Source organism: Plodia interpunctella, chromosome 1 (assembly GCF_027563975.2).
Source record: "Plodia interpunctella isolate USDA-ARS_2022_Savannah chromosome 1, ilPloInte3.2, whole genome shotgun sequence".
Lineage (NCBI taxonomy): Eukaryota > Metazoa > Arthropoda > Insecta > Lepidoptera > Pyralidae > Plodia > Plodia interpunctella.
This window is the reverse complement of record NC_071294.1, coordinates 5,601,521-5,621,869: the sequence shown is the minus strand read 5'-3', so window position 1 is coordinate 5,621,869 and position 20,349 is coordinate 5,601,521. Positions and strand designations below refer to the sequence as shown.

Sequence of the window (20,349 nt, the reverse complement as noted above, 5' to 3'; positions counted from 1 at the left end):
GAATATTTTTACAAACGAATGCTTACATAGTGAAGTGCGTACAAGTGGCGAAGCTTTTGTGTACCTAACATACAGTGCAGCACTCTGGCGAGATAAATGTGCAGTAATAAGTACTCCTTCACTACCCCGACACCTTGCTTTACAGTGTTGCGAGAACCTTACAATTATATAAAATATTACAATCGTAACCTGTGTGTTGTACATTTGGCCCCGTACGACTCCGAAACCGAGGTTCCTAAAACCAAAAGGTAATAAATATATTTTGGGATCATCTAAGAATATAAATAAAAAAAATCTCGAATGTAATGAAATGTCACAATGGTTTAATCTGTAGCTATTCTGCCATTAACGAATGTCTTCGACGCACTTGACGGCTATACCGAATGCTTGTATATAGATAAGTGGTAAATAGATAAGTGCCAAATTGCTAGACTCTTTACTTCGGTTTATATGATCTTTTTTTTTACATACATTTCTGCTAAAACAAGTTAGTACCTTTTTAGCCATTTTTAGGTAAAGACAGTCCCTGCTACTGGCAACACTTTTAGGTTCTCTCTTTTCCTTTCCCTGTCCTGCCTGTCATTAGTCTTGTCGAGTTGGATTGCATTATCTTTTTCATTAAAATCCAGTTGTTTCATGACTATTTTGTTTCTACGTGGATTTATGAGCAGGTAAGTTTTATTAAGTAAATATTATTACTGTATCATGCGTTTTAGCTTAAATATTGCTATATTCTAGAACCATATGGTATGTGACTATAGTCCTTTCTAGTTTCAATTCATTTACCTATTAAAATAATCTATTCTAGAAAATAATTCTTTTTTAATTGCCAAATTGCCATCCAAACTTACTTAGGTATTGAGTATTCATATATCCATAATCCTATTATTCGTAGGTACGTAATATTTTTATTCCATGACTATGGACATTCTTACATTAAATTTCATCATTAGGTAGGTACTCAAATTGTAATATTTTTCTGGTCATCTGAGTTTTCGAAGGTTTTTGTATTATTAGGTCGTTGGAACCATTTTTCGACATTCAATAAACAAAATGCAGTAAATTATAGAAAGTGATTTTAGGTAGGTATGGTAAGTTCCTGTGGCACCTATTTATATCCTGGGTACCTAACAACACAATGAACATTCAATAAATAGAGTGACCACTTTTCGGAATCAGTGAAAATTTCAGTGTGTCCCAGTGATTGTAAAATCGAGATTTGTTATTTGACTGTAATTGAAATCCCAGTAAAAATTGTTGGTAGATATCCATTATTTTTTATTGCGAATGTTAAGTCACCGTAAAAATCAACAACAGAAGTTTCAGAACATCTGGAAGGAACTATTTGACATTTAACCCTTGGATAAACAAGCTTATTGCTTACTATAATTATGAATAGCTAGGTAGCCAATTATTATTTTATGCTAAAACTAACACAGTTTTAAAATAAACATTTTCATAAATTATAATTTCTGATATTCTTCATTTTGCTTAAAAACTACAAATATACCTATGTATATAATTGTTGAAAATTTGGAAGATTAGGTTTGGAAATAACAAAAAATATTCAGGCATTTTAGGGAAAATACAGGGAAATTTTTTAAACATTTGCTGTGAACACACAAAGGGTCAATAAACTGCTATGGTGTATTTTGGTATTACAGGTCTCAATGGGTTCTTTGTTCTGTTTCTTCACACACTTCTGTTTTGATACATCCTACTATTTTATACCTAGATGTCCTTTGGCCATTGTCAGAAACTTTGTGTTTTATGATTATTTGTTTTTCCGAAATGCTATGAACAAGCAAATCCAAAGAGCAATGGTTGCTCTGAAAAATTTACATTTCTTTTTTTTCTTGTTACAGAAAGGAAAACATCCAATAAGATGGATTTATCAATGACTGCAAGTCAAGTTCGTAAAGCCTTTATTGATTTCTTTATCAGTAAGGGTCATAAATATGTACACTCCTCATCCACAATTCCCTTAGATGACCCAACTTTACTATTTACAAATGCAGGAATGAATCAATTCAAACCTATATTCTTGGGAACAGTAGATCCTAACTCGGACATGGCTCATTATGTGAGGACCGTTAATACTCAGAAGTGTATTAGAGCTGGTGGCAAACACAATGATTTAGATGATGTTGGTAAGGATGTTTACCATCACACTTTCTTTGAAATGTTGGGAAATTGGTCATTTGGTGATTACTTTAAAAAAGAAATTTGTACTTGGGCCTGGGAGCTTTTAACTGAAGTTTTCAAATTACCAGGAGAAAGACTGTATGTAACTTATTTTGGAGGAGATTCAGCATCAGGACTGGAGCCTGATTTAGAATGTAAAAATATTTGGTTGGCTTTGGGAATTCCTGAGTCGCACATTTTGCCTGGAAGTATGAAAGATAACTTTTGGGAAATGGGTGAAACTGGTCCATGTGGGCCTTGTTCAGAGTTACATTACGATCGAATTGGTGGTCGCGAAGCTGCTCATCTTGTAAACATGGATGATCCTGATGTTTTAGAAATCTGGAATTTAGTGTTCATTCAATTCAATAGAGAATCTGATGGCTCCTTGAAACATCTACCCAAAAAACATATTGATTGTGGATTAGGATTTGAAAGACTAGTTTCTGTAATCCAAAATAAAAGAGCTAATTATGATACTGATGTTTTTATGCCATTATTTAAAGCCATTGAGATTGGCACTGGAGTAAGACCTTATTCTGGTAAAGTTGGTGATGAGGACTCTGATGGTATTGACATGGCGTACCGTGTTTTGGCCGACCATGCCAGGGTATTAACAATTGCTTTGTCTGATGGTGGTTGTCCAGATAATACCGGTAGAGGTTATGTTCTGCGTAGAATCTTAAGAAGAGGAGTCCGCTATGCTTCTGAAAAACTTAATGCCAAACCTGGATTTTTTGCTTCCCTTGTACATACTGTCGTTGAACTGTTGGGTGATGTATTCCCGGAAATAAAAAAAGACCCAGAATCTATTATTCATATTATCAATGAAGAAGAGATCCAATTTTTAAAGACCCTTACTCGTGGTAGGAATCTTCTCAACAGAACAATAGAAAAAAATGGTAGGTCTAAAATTATACCAGGTGATATTGCTTGGCGTCTTTATGACACATATGGATTTCCTATAGATCTAACACAATTAATGTGTGAAGAAAAGGGTCTTACTGTTGATATGGAAACTTATGAAAAGGCAAAAAAAGAATCTCAATTAGCTTCACAGGGAAAATCTGTTGGACATGAGGATTTGTTGGCTTTAGACATTCATGCTTTAAGCTATTTGCAGAGTTCTGGTATATCTGTTACTGATGATTCTCCAAAATATAATTATGTCCCATCAAACTCTGGCAAAGAAGCTATATATAAGTTTGACACATGCACTGGAACTGTAGTAGCACTGCGCAGAAATAAAGAGTTTGTTAATGAAGTTTCGTCAGGTCAAGAGTGTGGAATTATATTAGATAAAACAAGTTTTTATGCAGAACAAGGTGGGCAAATTTATGACGAGGGTTATATGGTAAAAGTAAACGATGACAGCACGGAATTTACTGTTAACAATGTTCAAGTCAAAGCTGGTTATGTATTGCACACTGGTAAAGTGGAAGGTACTATAAAGGTCGGCGATAGTTTGTCTTTGTATATTGACACTGAAAGACGGCGACTTGTTATGAATAATCACACCGGCACACATATACTTAACAATGTCCTAAGAAAGATTCTTGGAAACGATACTGATCAAAGAGGCTCTCTTGTTATGCCAGATCGCTTAAGGTTTGATTTTACTAACAAGGGTCCTATGACTACACAGCAGATAAAAGATGCAGAAAATCAAATAAAAAATATTATTGATGCTAATAAAATAGTTTATACTAAGCATACTAAGTTGGCAGATGCTAAAAAAATCAATGGATTAAGAGCTATGTTTGATGAACATTACCCAGACCCAGTTCGTGTTGTATCAGTTGGAGTGCCTGTGGAAGAATTAGAAAAAAACCCTGATGCTGCAACTGGTTATGACACTTCCGTAGAATTCTGTGGTGGATCTCATTTACATCAAACAGGCCATATTGGAGAATATGTAATCGTTAGTGAAGAAGGCATAGCAAAAGGTATTCGAAGAATTGTAGCACTGACTGGCCCAGAAGCAATAAAAGCGATCAATAAGCTAAGTCTACTAGAGAATGAAGTCAATAATCTTGCTAATTTTATAAAGAAACAGGGAAATAATATTATACATAGAGATATCACGAAGAAGATTACCGATTTAACAAATGATATATCACAAGCCCAAATTTCTTATTGGAAAAAGGATGAATTACGATCAATGCTGAAAAGTTTAAAAAAACAACTTGATGATAAGGAAAGAGCTTCAAAAGCGGCAGTAATAACAGAAGTTACAGAGAAAGCCAAGGATTTGTGCCTGCAACAAAAAAATTCGGACGTTATTGTTGCAGAGTTAAAAGCATTTGGAAATACAAAGGCTTTGGATGGCGCATTGAAACAAGTCAAGCAGTTGTGTCCAAACTCAGCTGCTATGTTCTTTTCTGTCGACAATGAATCCAACAAAATATACTGTCTTGCAGCAGTGCCAAAAAATATTGTAGAGAAGGGTTTGTTAGCATCTGAATGGGTTCAATCCATTGTGAACATTATAGGCGGAAAAGGGGGTGGAAAATCGGAATCTGCTCAAGCATCTGGAAATAATTGGAATTCGCTGAAGGAAGCTATGAGAAAAGCACAAGAATTTGCAAAAACGAAGTTGTCATAATCTTCATATTAGAAGTTTTCAGTTTTAAATAAATTTAACTGTGAATAATGATTTGAAATAAATAATAAACAAAACAAACTTGTATTTTTTAACCCCACACACTTGACTCTGAAGACCTATCCAACCCGTGTCGTTACTCCAGCTAGAAAGTATCTCCTACAGAAATATGAATAGAACCTATAATAAGTGCCTATTCAGCTATACATATATGTCGTAGTTAAAAAAAAACTATTTCTGCTGGAGTAACGTTGTTCTAGCAAGAAATTTTAGTCGAATAATCGGAGAGAGAAATATTGTTCATGGTCAGGTAGCTTATGTGTGTATGTCGTAGTTAAAAAAAAAAAACGATTTCTGCTGGAGTAACGTAGATCTAGCAAGAAAATTTTAAACTAATAATCGCAGAGAGAAATATTGTTCATGGTCAGGTAGGTTATGTGTGTGGAAGTATGTGCTGCGAAAATATAATTTGTGTTCTTAAATCATTACAGGTACGCATGTAGACTAAATATACACGAGTAGCCCTTGATTGTGCTCATGGCACATATCATTAGATTTATGATAATACTTATAATTTACGAGTGATCGCACTTTTTTGAAAAACAGAAAAATAATCGCAGCACCGAAATGAGAAAACGCATAAGTCCACTGAAAACTGTATTCGTTCCTTCTTGATGCCTATATATCTATAAAAAGTTTCAAAAGTGTAGGAACATCCGTTATTGAATTATAGTACTAAAAGTCTGAACATTATAAATTTGACGTCAACTTAAAAGAAATCGGGTCAACCCAAAAGGGTGTGAACCAAAACTTTATGAATGTCAAAATGACGGGATCACTGTTTATTTTGCATAGACGATATCATTTCTTTTTTATACTCAATTGATACCTTAACTTACAGTTTTGGTACTTGCTTATTTTAGACAATATTTAATATAAATGCTAATCCTGCCGATCTGATCTGATGCTGATCGAGTTTTTACCACAAATCTATTAACCATTTAATTAAACTGTATAGCCTGCGATTTAATACCTCCTGGAAGTAGTAAAACTTTTGTAATTGCTTATAGTTTTTTTGTTATTTATTTTATTTAATTCTACAGCTTTCACGTCTGCTAAAATATTAAGAACACAAACTCCAAGTAGAATTAATTTGCCTTTGTTTGGCAGGAGGCGTAGTTCTTCCGTTATATTTTTTGTAAATCCTTATCACAGATCAAGGTTTTGTGGCTTAACATATTCAACATCTCAAATAAGAGTACCAATAAAACCAGCAATTGAAAATATACATTTTAATCACAAATGTTACAATGCTAAAATTTACTAGGTATCCTAAACTCCTCCTGCCAAACAAAAGCATATTAATGAAACTTTGAGTTTGTGCTCTTAACATTTTAGCAGGCGTGAAAGCTGTAGAATTAAATAAATAACAAAAAGCTATAAGCAATTACAAAAATGTTTTACGACTTCCAAGAGGTATTAAATCGCAGGCTATACAGTTTAATTAAATGGTTAATAGGTTTGTAGTAACAACTTGGATCCCGCCATCTTGACATGTGAGAATGGCGGGATCAGCATTTATATTAAATATTGTCTAAAATAATCAGGTACCAAAATGGTATCAATTGAGTATAAAAAAAGAGATGATATCGTCTATGCAAAATAAACAGTGATCCCGTCGTTTTGACATTCATAAAAGTTTGTGCCTATAGTCAAATAAGTCAGTGAAAATTATCAGCTTAAAATGCTTCGTACGTAAAAAGATAATAATAGAAAACGAAACATGCAAATAACGGCTGGTTATCCGACCTAATTCGAATGGCTACGAAAAAGCGGCGGTTTCATATATAGATGACCTTCTTTATTGAACGTCTTAATCCTCAACCGTTGCCCATACAGTCGCGTTCAAAGTTTTTTGGCAATTATTTTTTTCACCCGAGCGTATTTGGACCGCTTTGATATGTTTGAAAGGTGAATTTAATTTGTTATTACATAACCTCAAAAATGTTGTCATTATTATATAGCTAACAAATATGAACAGTACTATGGAACTCAAAACAGTTTTTGCTAGGGTAACGACATTCCAGTTAGAAAATTCTAAACGATCTATGAGTTCTCTCCCTCTCTGACATGATATCGTGCAATCAGATGATTATGAACGCTAGCAGTTCATGCCAAAGCAATTCTACTTTGTTCACCCATCGGGGGTAGTACATCGGTACTAAATGGAATAAAATCTTCGCGGTAAGACGAAATCTTGCAACAGAATTTACATACTTGTTCTTTATTAATATTACAAGAAAACCACATATATTCATTTTTAAAATATAATTTAAAGCCTCGTCTAAAATACATTGCTAACATCTGGAGAACGAAATTCTCAAAAAAATATTTCTTATATGATTGAATATGCTAACATATCTACATAATAAATATATTGTTTCACGCTTCACTGCAGTTGCCATTATACACACGTCATCGCATTAAGTCTAACAGCACGTTATTGGTTGAATTATTTGCCTCAAGTTTCAGTACTAGTGTCGCAGCAATGGTATATCATTATTCAGAGTATGTATCGTGCTGTTCAAGACTACCGATAGTATTATGAACATTATCTTGTCTATGTAAAATACAACAATATTGATGGTCTAAACATTGTCAAAACAACATCAACACTTGAAATAACTTCAGGCCGTGATTTTTAATCACACCCTTACTTTTAAACAAACAAAAGAATAATGTTTTTATATCACAATATGTTTATGTGTTCTACCGTATTCACTGTGGGGAACGGTATGCATTTCCGCCCAAGACAAAGAAAATTATAGATAAGAGTTTAGAATTATCTAATACATTAACCCATTACATTAGTTTTAGTCGCAGTAGGCTGACCCCGCGGCACACGATGAAGGACAAAAGATGTAAAAGATATGAGAGCTCTGTCCCGTTTCTCATCCGTGTGTTTTCAATAAGCGTTTTCTTTATTGCATGGACGAAATGGAAAATATGACGTTTTATATATAGTTTTCTCCGACCACGGTCTTCGCTCTGATTTGACGTGTGCTGTTGACCATAGATTTTGACCTATGGATCAAAATAATACTCACTGACAAGCTGTTGTTATCTAGCTAATCGACTGGAATTCTTTTGTACATTGGATTTCAATGACGGATTTATTATAACAGAGCCGATATATATATTCGTAAGTATAAACACAATTGAGTTGCAGCTACTTTTAGAAATATATACTTGTAAGTTAAAATTAACAAACATTGGAGCTAGATAACTATTTATTTTATATTTTTCATCAGTAAACATTATTTTACATCAAATGCCGAAGGTCATATTCTCGCTGAGCGAGCACTGCATAATAAAGGTGATCATAAAATTATTTGGTTGGTCTTTTTATGAAAGCACCAATTCTATTGGTGATAATGTTCCTCTTCGTGAGGTGGTGCAATTATATTAAGGTGCTAATAATAATTTACATTTATTAACCTAGTAAGTAGATTTATTATTTCACTCTTGTCCAAATCCTTCAGTTTCCTCGATAGCATAATTTAATTTCTCACATAATTGCTCGTAACTCTTGTAGGGCGGCAAATCTAATCTGTTGAAGCACGTGTGTGATCGCGGCAACCACGTGTCTTTGCCAACCTGAAAATATATTATTTTCAAGTTAGAACCGGCTGTAAGTGACTGCGCATTCGCTTCAAGTTGGCGCAAACGATGTGTGTGTGGTGCATAATTATATTTATATTTTTGTGTGATTAAGTGGGTTTTACTATACTTATTGTGTTATATTATTTTATGTTTTGTATACTTTTTGACTACAGGTATGTACTTTGTTATACTATTAGAAAAAATATGTAAGAAACAATAATGGTAAGCCCTTCTGGCATAACAGATACCAACACTGTTTCAATCAGTATCTTTCGTCGTTCCGAAATGCCAGTAGTTTGTAGCTTTATGAAAATTACTATATAATATTTGATGTGACAAAGCGCCTGCGAAGGTCGAATGAAGTTTGTTTGTTTTTATCTCTTCATGCAAAATTTCAAGAAGATTGCTTGAGCAGGTATGCTCAACCAATATTCTTGAAATTTTGCATACACGTAGTTTGAAAAATAACTGCCCCCGTGGAAAATTTACGCCGGCGGCGAACAGCGGGTGAAAGTTAGTTTTCTATGGAATTGTATAACAATGTAATCAAACTGCTACAGTAGCCTAAGGCGTCTTCGCCACTTGCGCTATGCATGCCTATTTCTTACTTTAATTATTGATAAATTGATTATTTTAAATAGAACTAATGTATTTTGGCACCAAATAAACCCACAAGTTACACATAAACAAACCTACATAAAATAAGTCCGCAGTTGTACTTTAAAAAGCCCATACTAATTATCGTACCTCCTTTACTCCTCCTAACGAAATGAACTTTCCCATAAAATTTTACTTCTTAATAATCAACCCAAGTGTATAAATTGTATTGCATGTATAAATGCAGAAATATAGCAAGATGAGTTCATTTATATGTATTCTATCATATTGCATATTATTAACGATTTTCATACCTCGTCCTATTTCAAACAAACCTTTTTTTCATTATTAAGGGAAATAAAGTAAGTATAATATTAACCTTTTCTATACAAAAACGTTGAGGGCCGTTTGATCCCATGAGCTCTGCGAAGCCACCGACAGGTACTCTGCATGTACCTGTCACGAACTGAAGCAGTCTTGCTCTCTTCTCATTATCTACTTGACGTACAAACTGAAGAAAAAAACACAAAACATAGTAAACTTTTACATTGTATAAGAATCTGGCGCAGTCTAGTACTTCAAGGTCACATTTTATTTTACATTTTCAAAAATCGGTCGTGACTTTTGGTCGAATCCATCAATCAATCGTCAGTCATTTTAATAGAACTTTTTTAAGTTCACTTAGCATTGCATATCTGACACGCTCGAATAACTGTCTTTTTTTTAACCCCTTTGTATGGCCTTTAATTACTCGTCAGATTAATATCTCTCTGTTATCAAAAAGACATAGTCGATGAATAGTATAGTATACGCTATACATACACTATAAATGTTTGACGCGCTCGAGTATTTCCATGTGACGGTAGTTTTCTTCACATTTTTGATAATTTGTATTCACTCTTCTCCCCAGTAAAAGCTCGCACACAAACTACGCGATGTTGCTTTTGAATTTGAAACAATTTTAAATTAAATTTAGAATTTTAAACAGAGATCGTCAAAAATGTAGAGTATCGCACACACCTGCCAGAACCAAAGCACCTGCTTGCTGGTGCGCGTGTAGTGGCGGTAGATGGTGTTCCGCTGCCAGTCGTCCACGTCCACCTCCTGCATGCCGCACAGCATCAGCTCCAGCTCCCGCTCGTCGAAGTACTTCAGCCACTCCAGAGTTATGACCTGCCGGCATAGCATGGATCCTAATCACATCCTGTACTGACTACCAACTTTTAGTTGTCCACTAATACACGGGAAAGTCTGTATGTCTGTTTGTCATGCTTTCACGTCTAAACCTCAGGGGCGATTTTGAAAAAATCAACTTATTATGTTTATTACTTTCGATTTAAAAAGTTAGATATTGGTTCTTGCGTTCATGACAATTCACAATTTATTTACCTTTCAATCGTATAGTAACATGGTAATTACATAAGCTTCCGTAAAAAATACTATCCCGTTTGAGAACTACGTTTCACAATAATATATTCTATTTCCATAATTCTAGATGACTTTCCCTATTATTCATAAAAGTTAATTTAAGCTAAATTTTTTCTCGGACTGGCTATCTCAAATATTGTTAGGCTAAATATTAAACACACACCACATGTACATAATTTATATATTTGTATCACAATTGATACAAATTTGTAACTTTATTAAGCGTACAAACATACATTTACTTAAAATAACGTTAGATTATATTGATTCGATTCTATCCAAACACGTCATATGTAATTTACCTCATTGAAGCCTTCAAGGAATGCAGTGGTTTGTTCTTCAATTCCACGGGTCATGCGCCACTGGGTCACTAGTTGTAGATATTGCTCTTTGTTTGCCTAGAAGGCAATAAATACATTATTGGTTATTATATATACATTTAATTATTCTTATTGGACTTTGATATTTCTATTTCAGGTAGTATTCCAGGGATAGTATCCCTCTCTCATCTGAGCGTTTTCCCAGTTCTTCCTTAGTCGTTGAGCGTCGGATTCCAGGGTCCGCTTTCCTACTTTTTCGTCTCTACTTCGCACGGTCGTCGGCATCCCTAGTATTGTCAGACCATTAGCATGCATATCATCCTTGACGACATCAAGCCAGCATTGCTTGGGCCCCTTCTGCTAGGGCCAGCGGGAGCGGCATAGCCAGACATTTGTTCCCTACGTGAAACGTGGCCTTAGTGGTGGCACTCTTGGAGTTTATATGCTATGTCACGGACATGAAGACTGCCGCGAATGCGCGGTGGTATGACACCATGTCATATCCGTGACTCGCAACGGTTTAATGTAGAGGTATCATTATTATTTTGTTGACAGTTACAGCCGGGGCTCGGTTTATTTTAATATAAAAGGTAATTTTTATCTCCAGCAACATATATACCAGTAACCCGCTACAAAACACAAACACTACACGTCGATAAGTGAATATAAACTTAGGTACTTGTTCATTGTACTTACTTCAGTGACGCGTTCCTTATCGCCGCCCGCCTTGAGCTCGTGGTGTATGACCTGGCCCAATACTTCGAAATCAACACTGAACCACATTTCAAGGCCACATTCGTCTATGTTATTTTCCTTTATCCACACTAGAGAATTATAAAATTCAGGATCAATTGATTCAATATCTTTCATAGTCAACTTTTTATTTAACATTCTCTTATAAAAAGGCATAGTAAATCCAGAATAAATGAATCTGCCATGATATAACGCCATCGCTATGAATCTTCCTATAAATTTGAAATATAGTAGGTGATCTGGGTTCACATAGCTGGCTGGATTTATTTGTAAACTGTAATTATTTTTATTGGCATATTCAAAAAGACAGTACATTGGATTCAGTACTTCGTGTGAAAGCAAGAAGAACCATTCCCTGCTAACTCCTCCATAATCTAAGCCGTCTTCTCCGCGAAATATTATATATAGCCGTTTCCGTAATTCGTAAGGTGGTAATCTCATTATCTGAAAGGAGATTGTATATATTAATAACCACACAATAAGTAACATACACATTACTAAAATGACAGGAGTTTAATTTTTCATCTGTGGGCGACGACTATATGTAAACCGTTGTGAAATAAGTGAAAACATTCAAAATAATAATAATAAAAAAACTTTATCTGATAAAACCTCACCTGATGATATGAATCTTCGAACAGCGTTTGACGAGATAATGTGATTTTAATATGATTGGGTAGAGCGTTGCTCTGGCACAAATATCTAAATTGACTAAGTTTCCACCGGAATGATCTCTCGTAGGCGCGGGGTACGCCGTAGGCACCCTGCGGGCCCTTGGGCGCGCCGGGCCGCGGGTCCTGCAATCATTACGTTACAAATATAAAAATGGCAATACAAAAAATCATTTCGAACTCTCCCGATAAAATGTCGATGTACTGTGTTAAAGGTTCGACAGGAGAACGCATACCAGTGCGTTCCGGAAAGTCTGAGTTCTTGTCACTCGTCGATATTGTTAATGAGTTATGTTAGTACAGTAATGTATTACATTATGAAGTAGATTAGATTTTTGTGTAGCGTATGCACATGCGTATGAAATAATTATTTGTTTTAAATAATAACGCGGGTCTCAGGGTGCAGCTAGTTGTTAATAACCTTTATAAATAAATGAATAAATAATACCTGGAATGTGGTGGTGCGCGTGTTGTGGTCGACGAAGTAGCGCGTGCCCTCCTCCGTGTAGCGGATCTCCCAGCCGCCCGGCAGCGGCAGCGACTCCTCCGGCGCGCCCACTTCCTGGCCCTGGGAACACAAACACTATAATGCCAAGAAAACAACTAAATATTAAATTGTCATACATTTAGTTTTAATTTCATTATTGCAAAGTTTCGTTTATATACCTATTAAGCTTACTGACCGGTCCCGGCTTCGCTCGGTAATATATTATACACCTAAACCTTCCCCAGGAATCACACTAAGTGAAAACCGTACAAAAATCCGTCTGGTAGTTATTGAGTTTATCGCGTTCATATACTAAAGCGACAAGGTGACTTCTTTTTATAATATGTTTATGGATGTACCTTTCTTCTAAATGTTGTAATTATTAGAGGAGTTTCGGCTGTGTTTTTACTTGACGTCAACTCTCTTTGGGATCAAGCTTTCAGCCTTATAAATAATGATGATACATACTTGAGGCACCCACACACTAGCGCCACTCTCAGCGTCACACTCAATCCACATGATCATGATCCGAAGCTGGCGCTACTTACGAGTTCAATGTGGTGGTGGGCTTGCATTAGGGATCAGCCCGGCACTTAGCCCATATCTGTTTCTTCTTATAATGGACACTTTGGTTTTAAAATAAGCCGAACCAAAACACAACAACTTTTTGTTGACTTTAATGGTACTTCCAGTTTTAGATGGTAGTATCTGTATCCCTTCCGATCTGCTCCGATTTTCGATACCTCGGTTCCATCCTCCAAAGCGACGGAAATATAGACCGAGATGTGAAAAGCAGAATTAGCGCGGGTTGGATGAAGTGGCGGCAGGTCACAGGGGGCAGGTGACTCTCCAATGCCACTCAAACTCAAGGGCAAGATCTACAGGACCGTGATCAGACCTGTTGTTTTGTATGGTTCGGAATGTTGGGCCACCAAGGTGACGGATCAAAGGTGACTGCATGTTGCGGAGATGAGGATGCTTCGATGGATGTGTGGAGTGACAAGGATGGATAAGATAAGGAAAACGATATGTGAGAGGAAGTTTCAAGGTAACACCCATCATAGGAAAATTGGAAAGTAATAGGCTTCATTGGTATGGTTTATATGCTACGTTATGAGAAGGGAGGAAAATAATATTGTAAGAAAGGTTATGGACTTGAAACTGAATAGGAAAAGAAGTAGGGGCAGGCCGAAGAAGAGGTGGATTGAGTGCATTAGGCAGGATATGGCTAAAAAGGAAGTAACAGATCTGTTAACATCAGACAGGGAGAAGTGGAGGAGACTGACATGCTGTACCATCCCCACCTAAAGTGGGATAAGGGTAGGCTGATGATAATGTGAACTAAACATAATCAACCAACCTGCGTCCTCGGATCCTCCCACTGCGTAGTTCTATTTTTATGGTTAAGGAAGTACACCCTGCCGTCGTGAACGCGGCGTTCCCAGCCAGCAGGCAGGGGGCCCAGCGCGTCGTCGGCCGGCAGCGGGGGCGCCGGGCCCGCGGCGGGGGGCGCTACGCTCGCTCCGGGGGGCGCTGCGCCCGCACCGAGGGGAGCCGCGCCCGCACCCGCTGCGGCAACCGCCGGGGCTCCCGCCCCGCCGCCGACAGCCGCTTGACCGCCGCCTAATCAAATTATTAATGTATCATTATCTTCCAGATCAATTATTCTTCTTATACTTATATAAATGATTTTTTATGTGGTGATGTAAAAAATAATAACAATATTCAATATTATTGTTTTCTTTTACCTTTATTTTTCTGTTAAAGAAAAACTTACATTCATTGGTGATTTAAATAGGGCAAGCAAAAAAAAATTTGCGTCCAAAATAAAGAAATATTATTTTCATAAACGATTGCAATTAAATTGCAAAACAAAAGTATAATATAAAGTATAGATATCTTCGTAATTTGCAAACATACGTCATTGACAACAGCTTAAGTGCGATTAATGTGATAAGATTACTAATAGAGATAAAGCAAGACGAAATAAACGTACTAGATAAATACAGGCTAAACATATTTACAATATCCTTTTAATAACTGTCCTCACTGAAAGCATGTGGTGGTCGATGAAAACTACTGGAGCCTACCTATGTCGGAGTTAGAATGGTGTACAATGTGACGGGAGTACTTACGTCACTTAATGTCATGGTTGACCACTTCCTGATAAAATATAATATGGTAACCTGACAGATAAACTACCTGCTAAAACGCTTTTTAGTTTAAACATTTGTGACGGTCGTGCACACTGTCATACAGATCAATATAATTTTTATGTTGGAAAAAAGTATCCAAATAGGCAATCAGTTCGCATAAACTATCAGATGCTTTATGAGCAAGCAGTGAATCAGACCGCAACGAGACTCACCCATCGCGGAGTCTTGTTCAGCGTCGACATGGCGCTGATGCGGCGGCGGGTAGAGGAAGCGCTGGTTGCCCTGCGCGACCACGTGGCGGCGCTCGCCGCGCCAGTGCTGGAAGCGCGCCAGGCGCTCCGTGTCGGGCCGCTGCCAGGTGGTGGTGCGCGAGTTGTGGTCCACGTAGTACACGCGCCCGCGCGCGTCGCGCCTCACCTCCCAGCCCGGCGGCAGCGGCTGCGGCCGCTCCCACGACGTCGACCGGGTGTTGTGGTCCACGTAGTACCTGTTTTGTTTTCACTTCAATTGAAAGTGGCCGCGGATGGACCTTTTACTACTATATATACAAGGTGTTTGGTCAATGGTATATAAAGCCAAAAGTGGCAGATAGGGTATCGTATCCACATTCTCAGAAAAATATTTCCATGTGGAAAAAACGTCACAATAGGTAGTTAATAAAGATTTTAGATTACGGTAAAATTGGTGCAGTGCCAACCCTGGAACAGCTGATTTCATTCATCTGTACAACTTATTGTTCATTGACCTCAGTACCAGGATTGGTGCAAATTATGATGATGAACATTCAAAACATGGCTTTTATGACTAATATGGTTAAGTCTGAGAGGACAATATTATTTTTTTAATTATGAAATACATGCAAAATCGCTTTTACAGAACTGTATTGAAAACTTAAGTAAAAGCAATAATAAGAAATGTTGTCTTATTCACAATTGAAGTAATTCAACTTTTAAAATTATTACAAAGTAAACAATTAGGTACAATTTATGGAATATCTCTTCTGCGAATCTGATCTTTAAAATAACGTTGCGCCTGTGTGAATGTGAAAGAAATAGGATGGAAAGAGATGGATGGAATGAAATATTGCCTATTATTTTTAGTGTCGATTCCATGGTTCTGTATGATTTATTATTACCTACTCATAAAAAAGTTTGATGTGAAATCTTTGTAGTTTGTTGTTCGATTTTTTTCAATTAATGAATTAAATCATTATTGATGAGATTATGAGTACTTTATTATTTTTTTTTTATTATTACTTGTTCACACGGTGCTGCATTTTAGAGTAATCGCGAATAGCGGTTTTAGCAATGATGGTCTAACATACAGTGCGAAGAGTAGAAGAAGGCTCTGACGCGGCTGGGGAAGAAACACACAAATCTATGGTTCTTTCACATTTAGCGCGAGGAACTCTAAATAGGTACTAGGCGGACAGATATTTTGGAATCCTGGACTGCCGGAAGTAGTTACCTTACATCAGTCGATTGAGAAACGCCGACGGGTTATGACGTGATATTTTATTTCAAATTGTCGTCATGTCGTGTTTTTTGACACTAATTAGTAGTGTACGTAAGAAGATTATGATTATGTTTGTATGTTTGTTGGAACATGTGACGGTGACCTATCAGCCGCTCGTCGTGGTGAGAGGCATAGTCGGACATTTGTAATTTGCCGGTCTACGCAAAATGCCTTGGTTGTGTTGCAATTTTACGAGGACGAATGTGTTGAATATTAGTATTGAAAGTGTTTATTAAAAATTGTGTAGTGTCAAGGTCGCGTCGTCCGCCGCTATCGGGGTGCGCGCGCGCGTTCGCGTCTTGGCGCATCAAAGGCGACATATTCAAGTGTTGTGATTTATTATTAAATCTAGGACGAATGTGTTGAAGATTAGTACCTATTGAAAGTGTTAAGTAAATAGTGTGTAGTGTGTCAAGGTCGCGTCGTCCGCCAATATCGGGGGAACGCGCGAGCTCGTGTGCGCGGTGTCATCAAAGGCGGCGTATTCAAAGGAAAATTAGGTGTTTTTGAAACATTTTGATGCACAAGTTTGAATTGTACTAGGAGACTAGATCTTAAAAGGAGTTTTAATGGACGCTTTGCGGGTGGTGTCAAGTAGGACGGCAATACACCATGTATCTGTCCTTTTTTAGAATTAGGGATGTCACTAAAGAAAAATAAATATAGTTTTTTTATTTTTGTATGGAAAAAAATATTATAAGATATAAAATTTTTTTCATCACCACACAACTTATATGACCCTCGGGGTATGGGCTTGTCACGGCTTTATATACCATTGACCAAACACCTTGTATATAATGCTGTCTAGCCGTGACAGATGGACTCGCAAGTTCTAATACAAAATTCCATTTTTGTCAGAACATATTACATAACATACCTCGGAAACAAATTTTGGATGTGAACGCGATATGTTCGCTAGACGAGATTCGATGAAATTAGGTAAAGATAGAAATATTTTTTAAGGCAAAATTTCCCTATTATTTAAATTTAAAAATGAACAATATGGCCTAGCTCACCGTCGTCCATACACGTCGTATCGCATTTCCCAGCCTTGGGGTAAGGGCTCTTCAGCGGCGACGGAGGGCCCGGCGGCGGGCGACGAAGCGTCGGGCGGCGGCTCCTGCTGCGAGGGGCCCGCGCTCAGCTCCGAGCTCGCGGGCTCCGCGGGCAGCGGGTGCGCCGCGCCGTTGGTGAGTGGGGGCGGGCCCGGTGGTGGCTGAAAATACGTAACATTCAGCAGCTATTGCACTACATTTGATTAAATTAAGCAAATATATCCAAATTCAAATTAAGATTTAGATGAATGATAGAAGATGATTATTCAATGTTAAGATTGTTATTATCCTTATATAATATGCCTAGTTGTAATAATATGTAATATGCCTAGTTGTAATTTGCTTTTCGTCTTTATTATACAATAAAACAATGTATGTTTGTATGTAAGTTTATTAAACCTCTTGTAGGCCTATAGCATAAGAAAAAAGCTGTTTTGTTCTTAACATCTTGGTGGATACAAGACTGCTATTAGCTATACATTAATATCTTCTATGTAATGTTGAGTGTCCACTTAAATATCAATATTATATATTCTTTTAATTATCCTAATTTGCTCACCCTGAGTGACTGCATCCTTAACATGGATCTCACAGATTGTAATGACTGTTGTTGTCTGACTTTAGCTCTGAGGCCATCATTCAATAGTGTTCGAGAGCTAGATGCTTCATTAAGAACCTCATGAGACTGATTCAGCACAGCAAGCTCTATTCTCAATCCATCCAGGAGAACGACAACTTCTGCAGTTTTTGTTTCAGTATTTCCATTAGAGCTATTTTCTTGTGATACAGCTTTCATCAAATCTGAAATGTAATATATAGTATAAAGCTTAGTAGGAATACAATTTTTCCAATAATCTTGTTATCATAATTTGAAAAATTGCAATATCATATTATTATGATTATAACAAAAACTGAAAAGTATTAATTTTCAATAAATTGAGTGGGGCATAACAGCCTATTAATGTCATAGAGATATTTTACATACATAAGGTGCATTGAGTATGTCCGACAGGAATTTTTAAAAGTTAACTAGAGGTCTATGTTTTGGTTAATTATTCCAAGTTATTTTATATTTACTGTCATTATCATTTTACCTCTATGTACACAAAAAAATGACGTATTACTAAAATTGTATTAGAATCTTAAAATCTACATATAAATGAAATATATACCATATATATTATATATGTATATATTATAACATAGAAATAAATCATAGAATAACTAGCACAGTAATCAGACACTAAAAAATAAATTTGTTTTACCTATAGTGAGTTCAATATTTTCACATTTTCCATTGAAATGTACCAACACCTTTGTAAGGCTTATCCTTTTTTCACCAATGATATTGTCTTTTCTAAAACTGTGGTGATCAGCGAGCCGAAATAAAATTTGAGACAGAGGAGTGACCAGCACTGTGAATTCTTCTTTCCATTTGGGATGGCAAGTATTCTTTATGACTTCAGTTTTTTTAGAGATTTTATCATCTATTATCACTTGCAGATAGGGATTTGGTTTGAATAATCCAGAATTTCTTATACTTGCGGATTCAACTGAAAATATTTTAAAATATTGTTTCATTAAATTTATCAGTACAGTACAGTATAAGGTACCTATTTACAGCTACATATAAATACTTCAAAAAACAAGGTCTTAGTTCTGGACACAAGTTCCAGTGATATTTGAAAATATTGCTTGAAATAATAATAATAATTTTACCTGTTAAGCTCAGTTGATGATATGTGGAAAGGGAAATTGGGGTGGTCAGTGTATTTTCTGTCATGATGATAAATACTGAAATCAATTCATATTTTCAGAGGCAGACCTAAAAGACAACATATATTTGTAAACATTGCAAGACTCAGTACTTATTAAACAAAGTATCAAATAACAAAATATTTAATAATATCAAATAAATATACTACACACAGCCCAGTGACAAAATTAAAAAATATAATGTATACCACTGATATTCCTCTATCTTAATAATCTTTCAGTATTCACATGTACTGATAACATTGTGGGTATTTAAATCAACAGTACAAAGTAAATGTAAAAAAGGACATGAAGCATCAAATTGAGTGTCCAATATGCAGTGCAATTATTTTCCATTAGCATATGACCGCGGCATCACCAGCATGAATTTCTGTACAGACATGATTTTCATGCAAATGTTCACCAACCATTATACATAGTTATTTGGGGGTTGATTTTTAAATACAGTTGCCTATGTTAGAATGAGGCTCTTTAATTACATGCATACTAAGTTTAATCAAAGTCAGTCCAGCAGTTTAGCAAAACAGACAGACTTTTGCATTTAATTTACTTTGAAACATGATACAGAAACTGCAAAATTTGTATTTCCTAATCAGGCGGCACTATCGTGCCTCTGTTGTTCGAGCAACATTAAGCACATCTTTTCTCTAAACTATTCAGGGATAACATTGTTTTGGAGAATGAAGTACCTACCTACCTATGGAAGTTAGAATAACAACAAAGTATTTACCATTGCTCGATTGTGATAGGAGTTTCGCGTTGCTTTGCTGCTTTCGATGGAACCGTCACTACAAATTTCAATTATCTCATTATCGTAGGCCTTATCTCCTAGGAAATATATGTACAAGAAATAATTCCAACTTCACGGCAAACTAATTACGTCACGAATGTAATGGTATACCGATATGATATCAATAAAAGCTTTTAAATGTATGTAGAACTGTTTTAACTGCACGAATATACAACTCGAAACTACGCAATATTGAAAATTATTAGAATTTCATAAAATTGTAAATCACTGTTTTCTACCTGCCTATTGCTATTAGCACGGTATAAACTAGATGGAGCAAACATGTTGTCAAAGTAAACCACAGACAATATTTAACGAAGCGTGTAGTCTAGCCGCTAGCCGTGTAATGCAG

At 36.3% G+C, this 20,349-nt stretch overlaps 2 protein-coding genes across 8 annotated transcripts; one reads left to right on the top strand and one right to left on the bottom strand.

Annotated features, from left to right (window-relative positions):
* Positions 1-212: 212 nt before the first annotated feature.
* On the bottom strand, positions 213-20,293 carry Su(dx) (Suppressor of deltex). Of its 6 annotated transcripts, none has more exons than XM_053769566.1 (15): positions 19,938-20,293; positions 19,151-19,256; positions 18,697-18,984; positions 17,991-18,232; positions 17,393-17,592; positions 15,074-15,348; positions 14,066-14,328; positions 12,667-12,786; positions 12,165-12,344; positions 11,491-11,991; positions 10,777-10,872; positions 10,067-10,219; positions 9,426-9,557; positions 8,285-8,443; positions 213-235 (listed from the first exon to the last, which is right to left on the bottom strand). In XM_053769566.1, the coding sequence occupies exons 2-14, from the start codon at positions 19,212-19,214 to the stop codon at positions 8,306-8,308; spliced, it is 2,652 nt and encodes an 883-aa protein (XP_053625541.1). In that variant the 5' UTR covers positions 19,215-19,256; positions 19,938-20,293; the 3' UTR covers positions 213-235; positions 8,285-8,305. The 6 variants fall into 6 exon arrangements, with proteins under 6 accessions (XP_053625541.1, XP_053625532.1, XP_053625520.1 ...); XM_053769557.1 differs by lacking the exon at positions 213-235 and adding an exon at positions 7,100-7,870; XM_053769545.2 differs by lacking the exon at positions 213-235 and having other exon boundaries at positions 7,100-8,443; positions 19,938-19,995; positions 20,237-20,271.
* Positions 519-4,867, top strand: AlaRS (Alanyl-tRNA synthetase). Of its 2 annotated transcripts, none has more exons than XM_053769514.1 (2): positions 519-671; positions 1,866-4,867. In XM_053769514.1, the coding sequence occupies exon 2, from the start codon at positions 1,886-1,888 to the stop codon at positions 4,787-4,789; it is 2,904 nt and encodes a 967-aa protein (XP_053625489.1). In that variant the 5' UTR covers positions 519-671; positions 1,866-1,885; the 3' UTR covers positions 4,790-4,867. The 2 variants fall into 2 exon arrangements, with proteins under 2 accessions (XP_053625489.1, XP_053625480.1); XM_053769505.1 differs by having other exon boundaries at positions 521-667.
* Positions 20,294-20,349: the final 56 nt, after the last annotated feature.

Coding starts and splice junctions, on each gene's coding strand:
- AlaRS (XM_053769505.1), top strand. CDS start 637: ATGACTATTTTGTTTCTACGTGGATTTATGA. Junction 668..1,865: donor GTTTCTACGTGGATTTATGA/GCAGGTAAGTTT, acceptor TTCTTGTTACAG/AAAGGAAAACATCCAATAAG.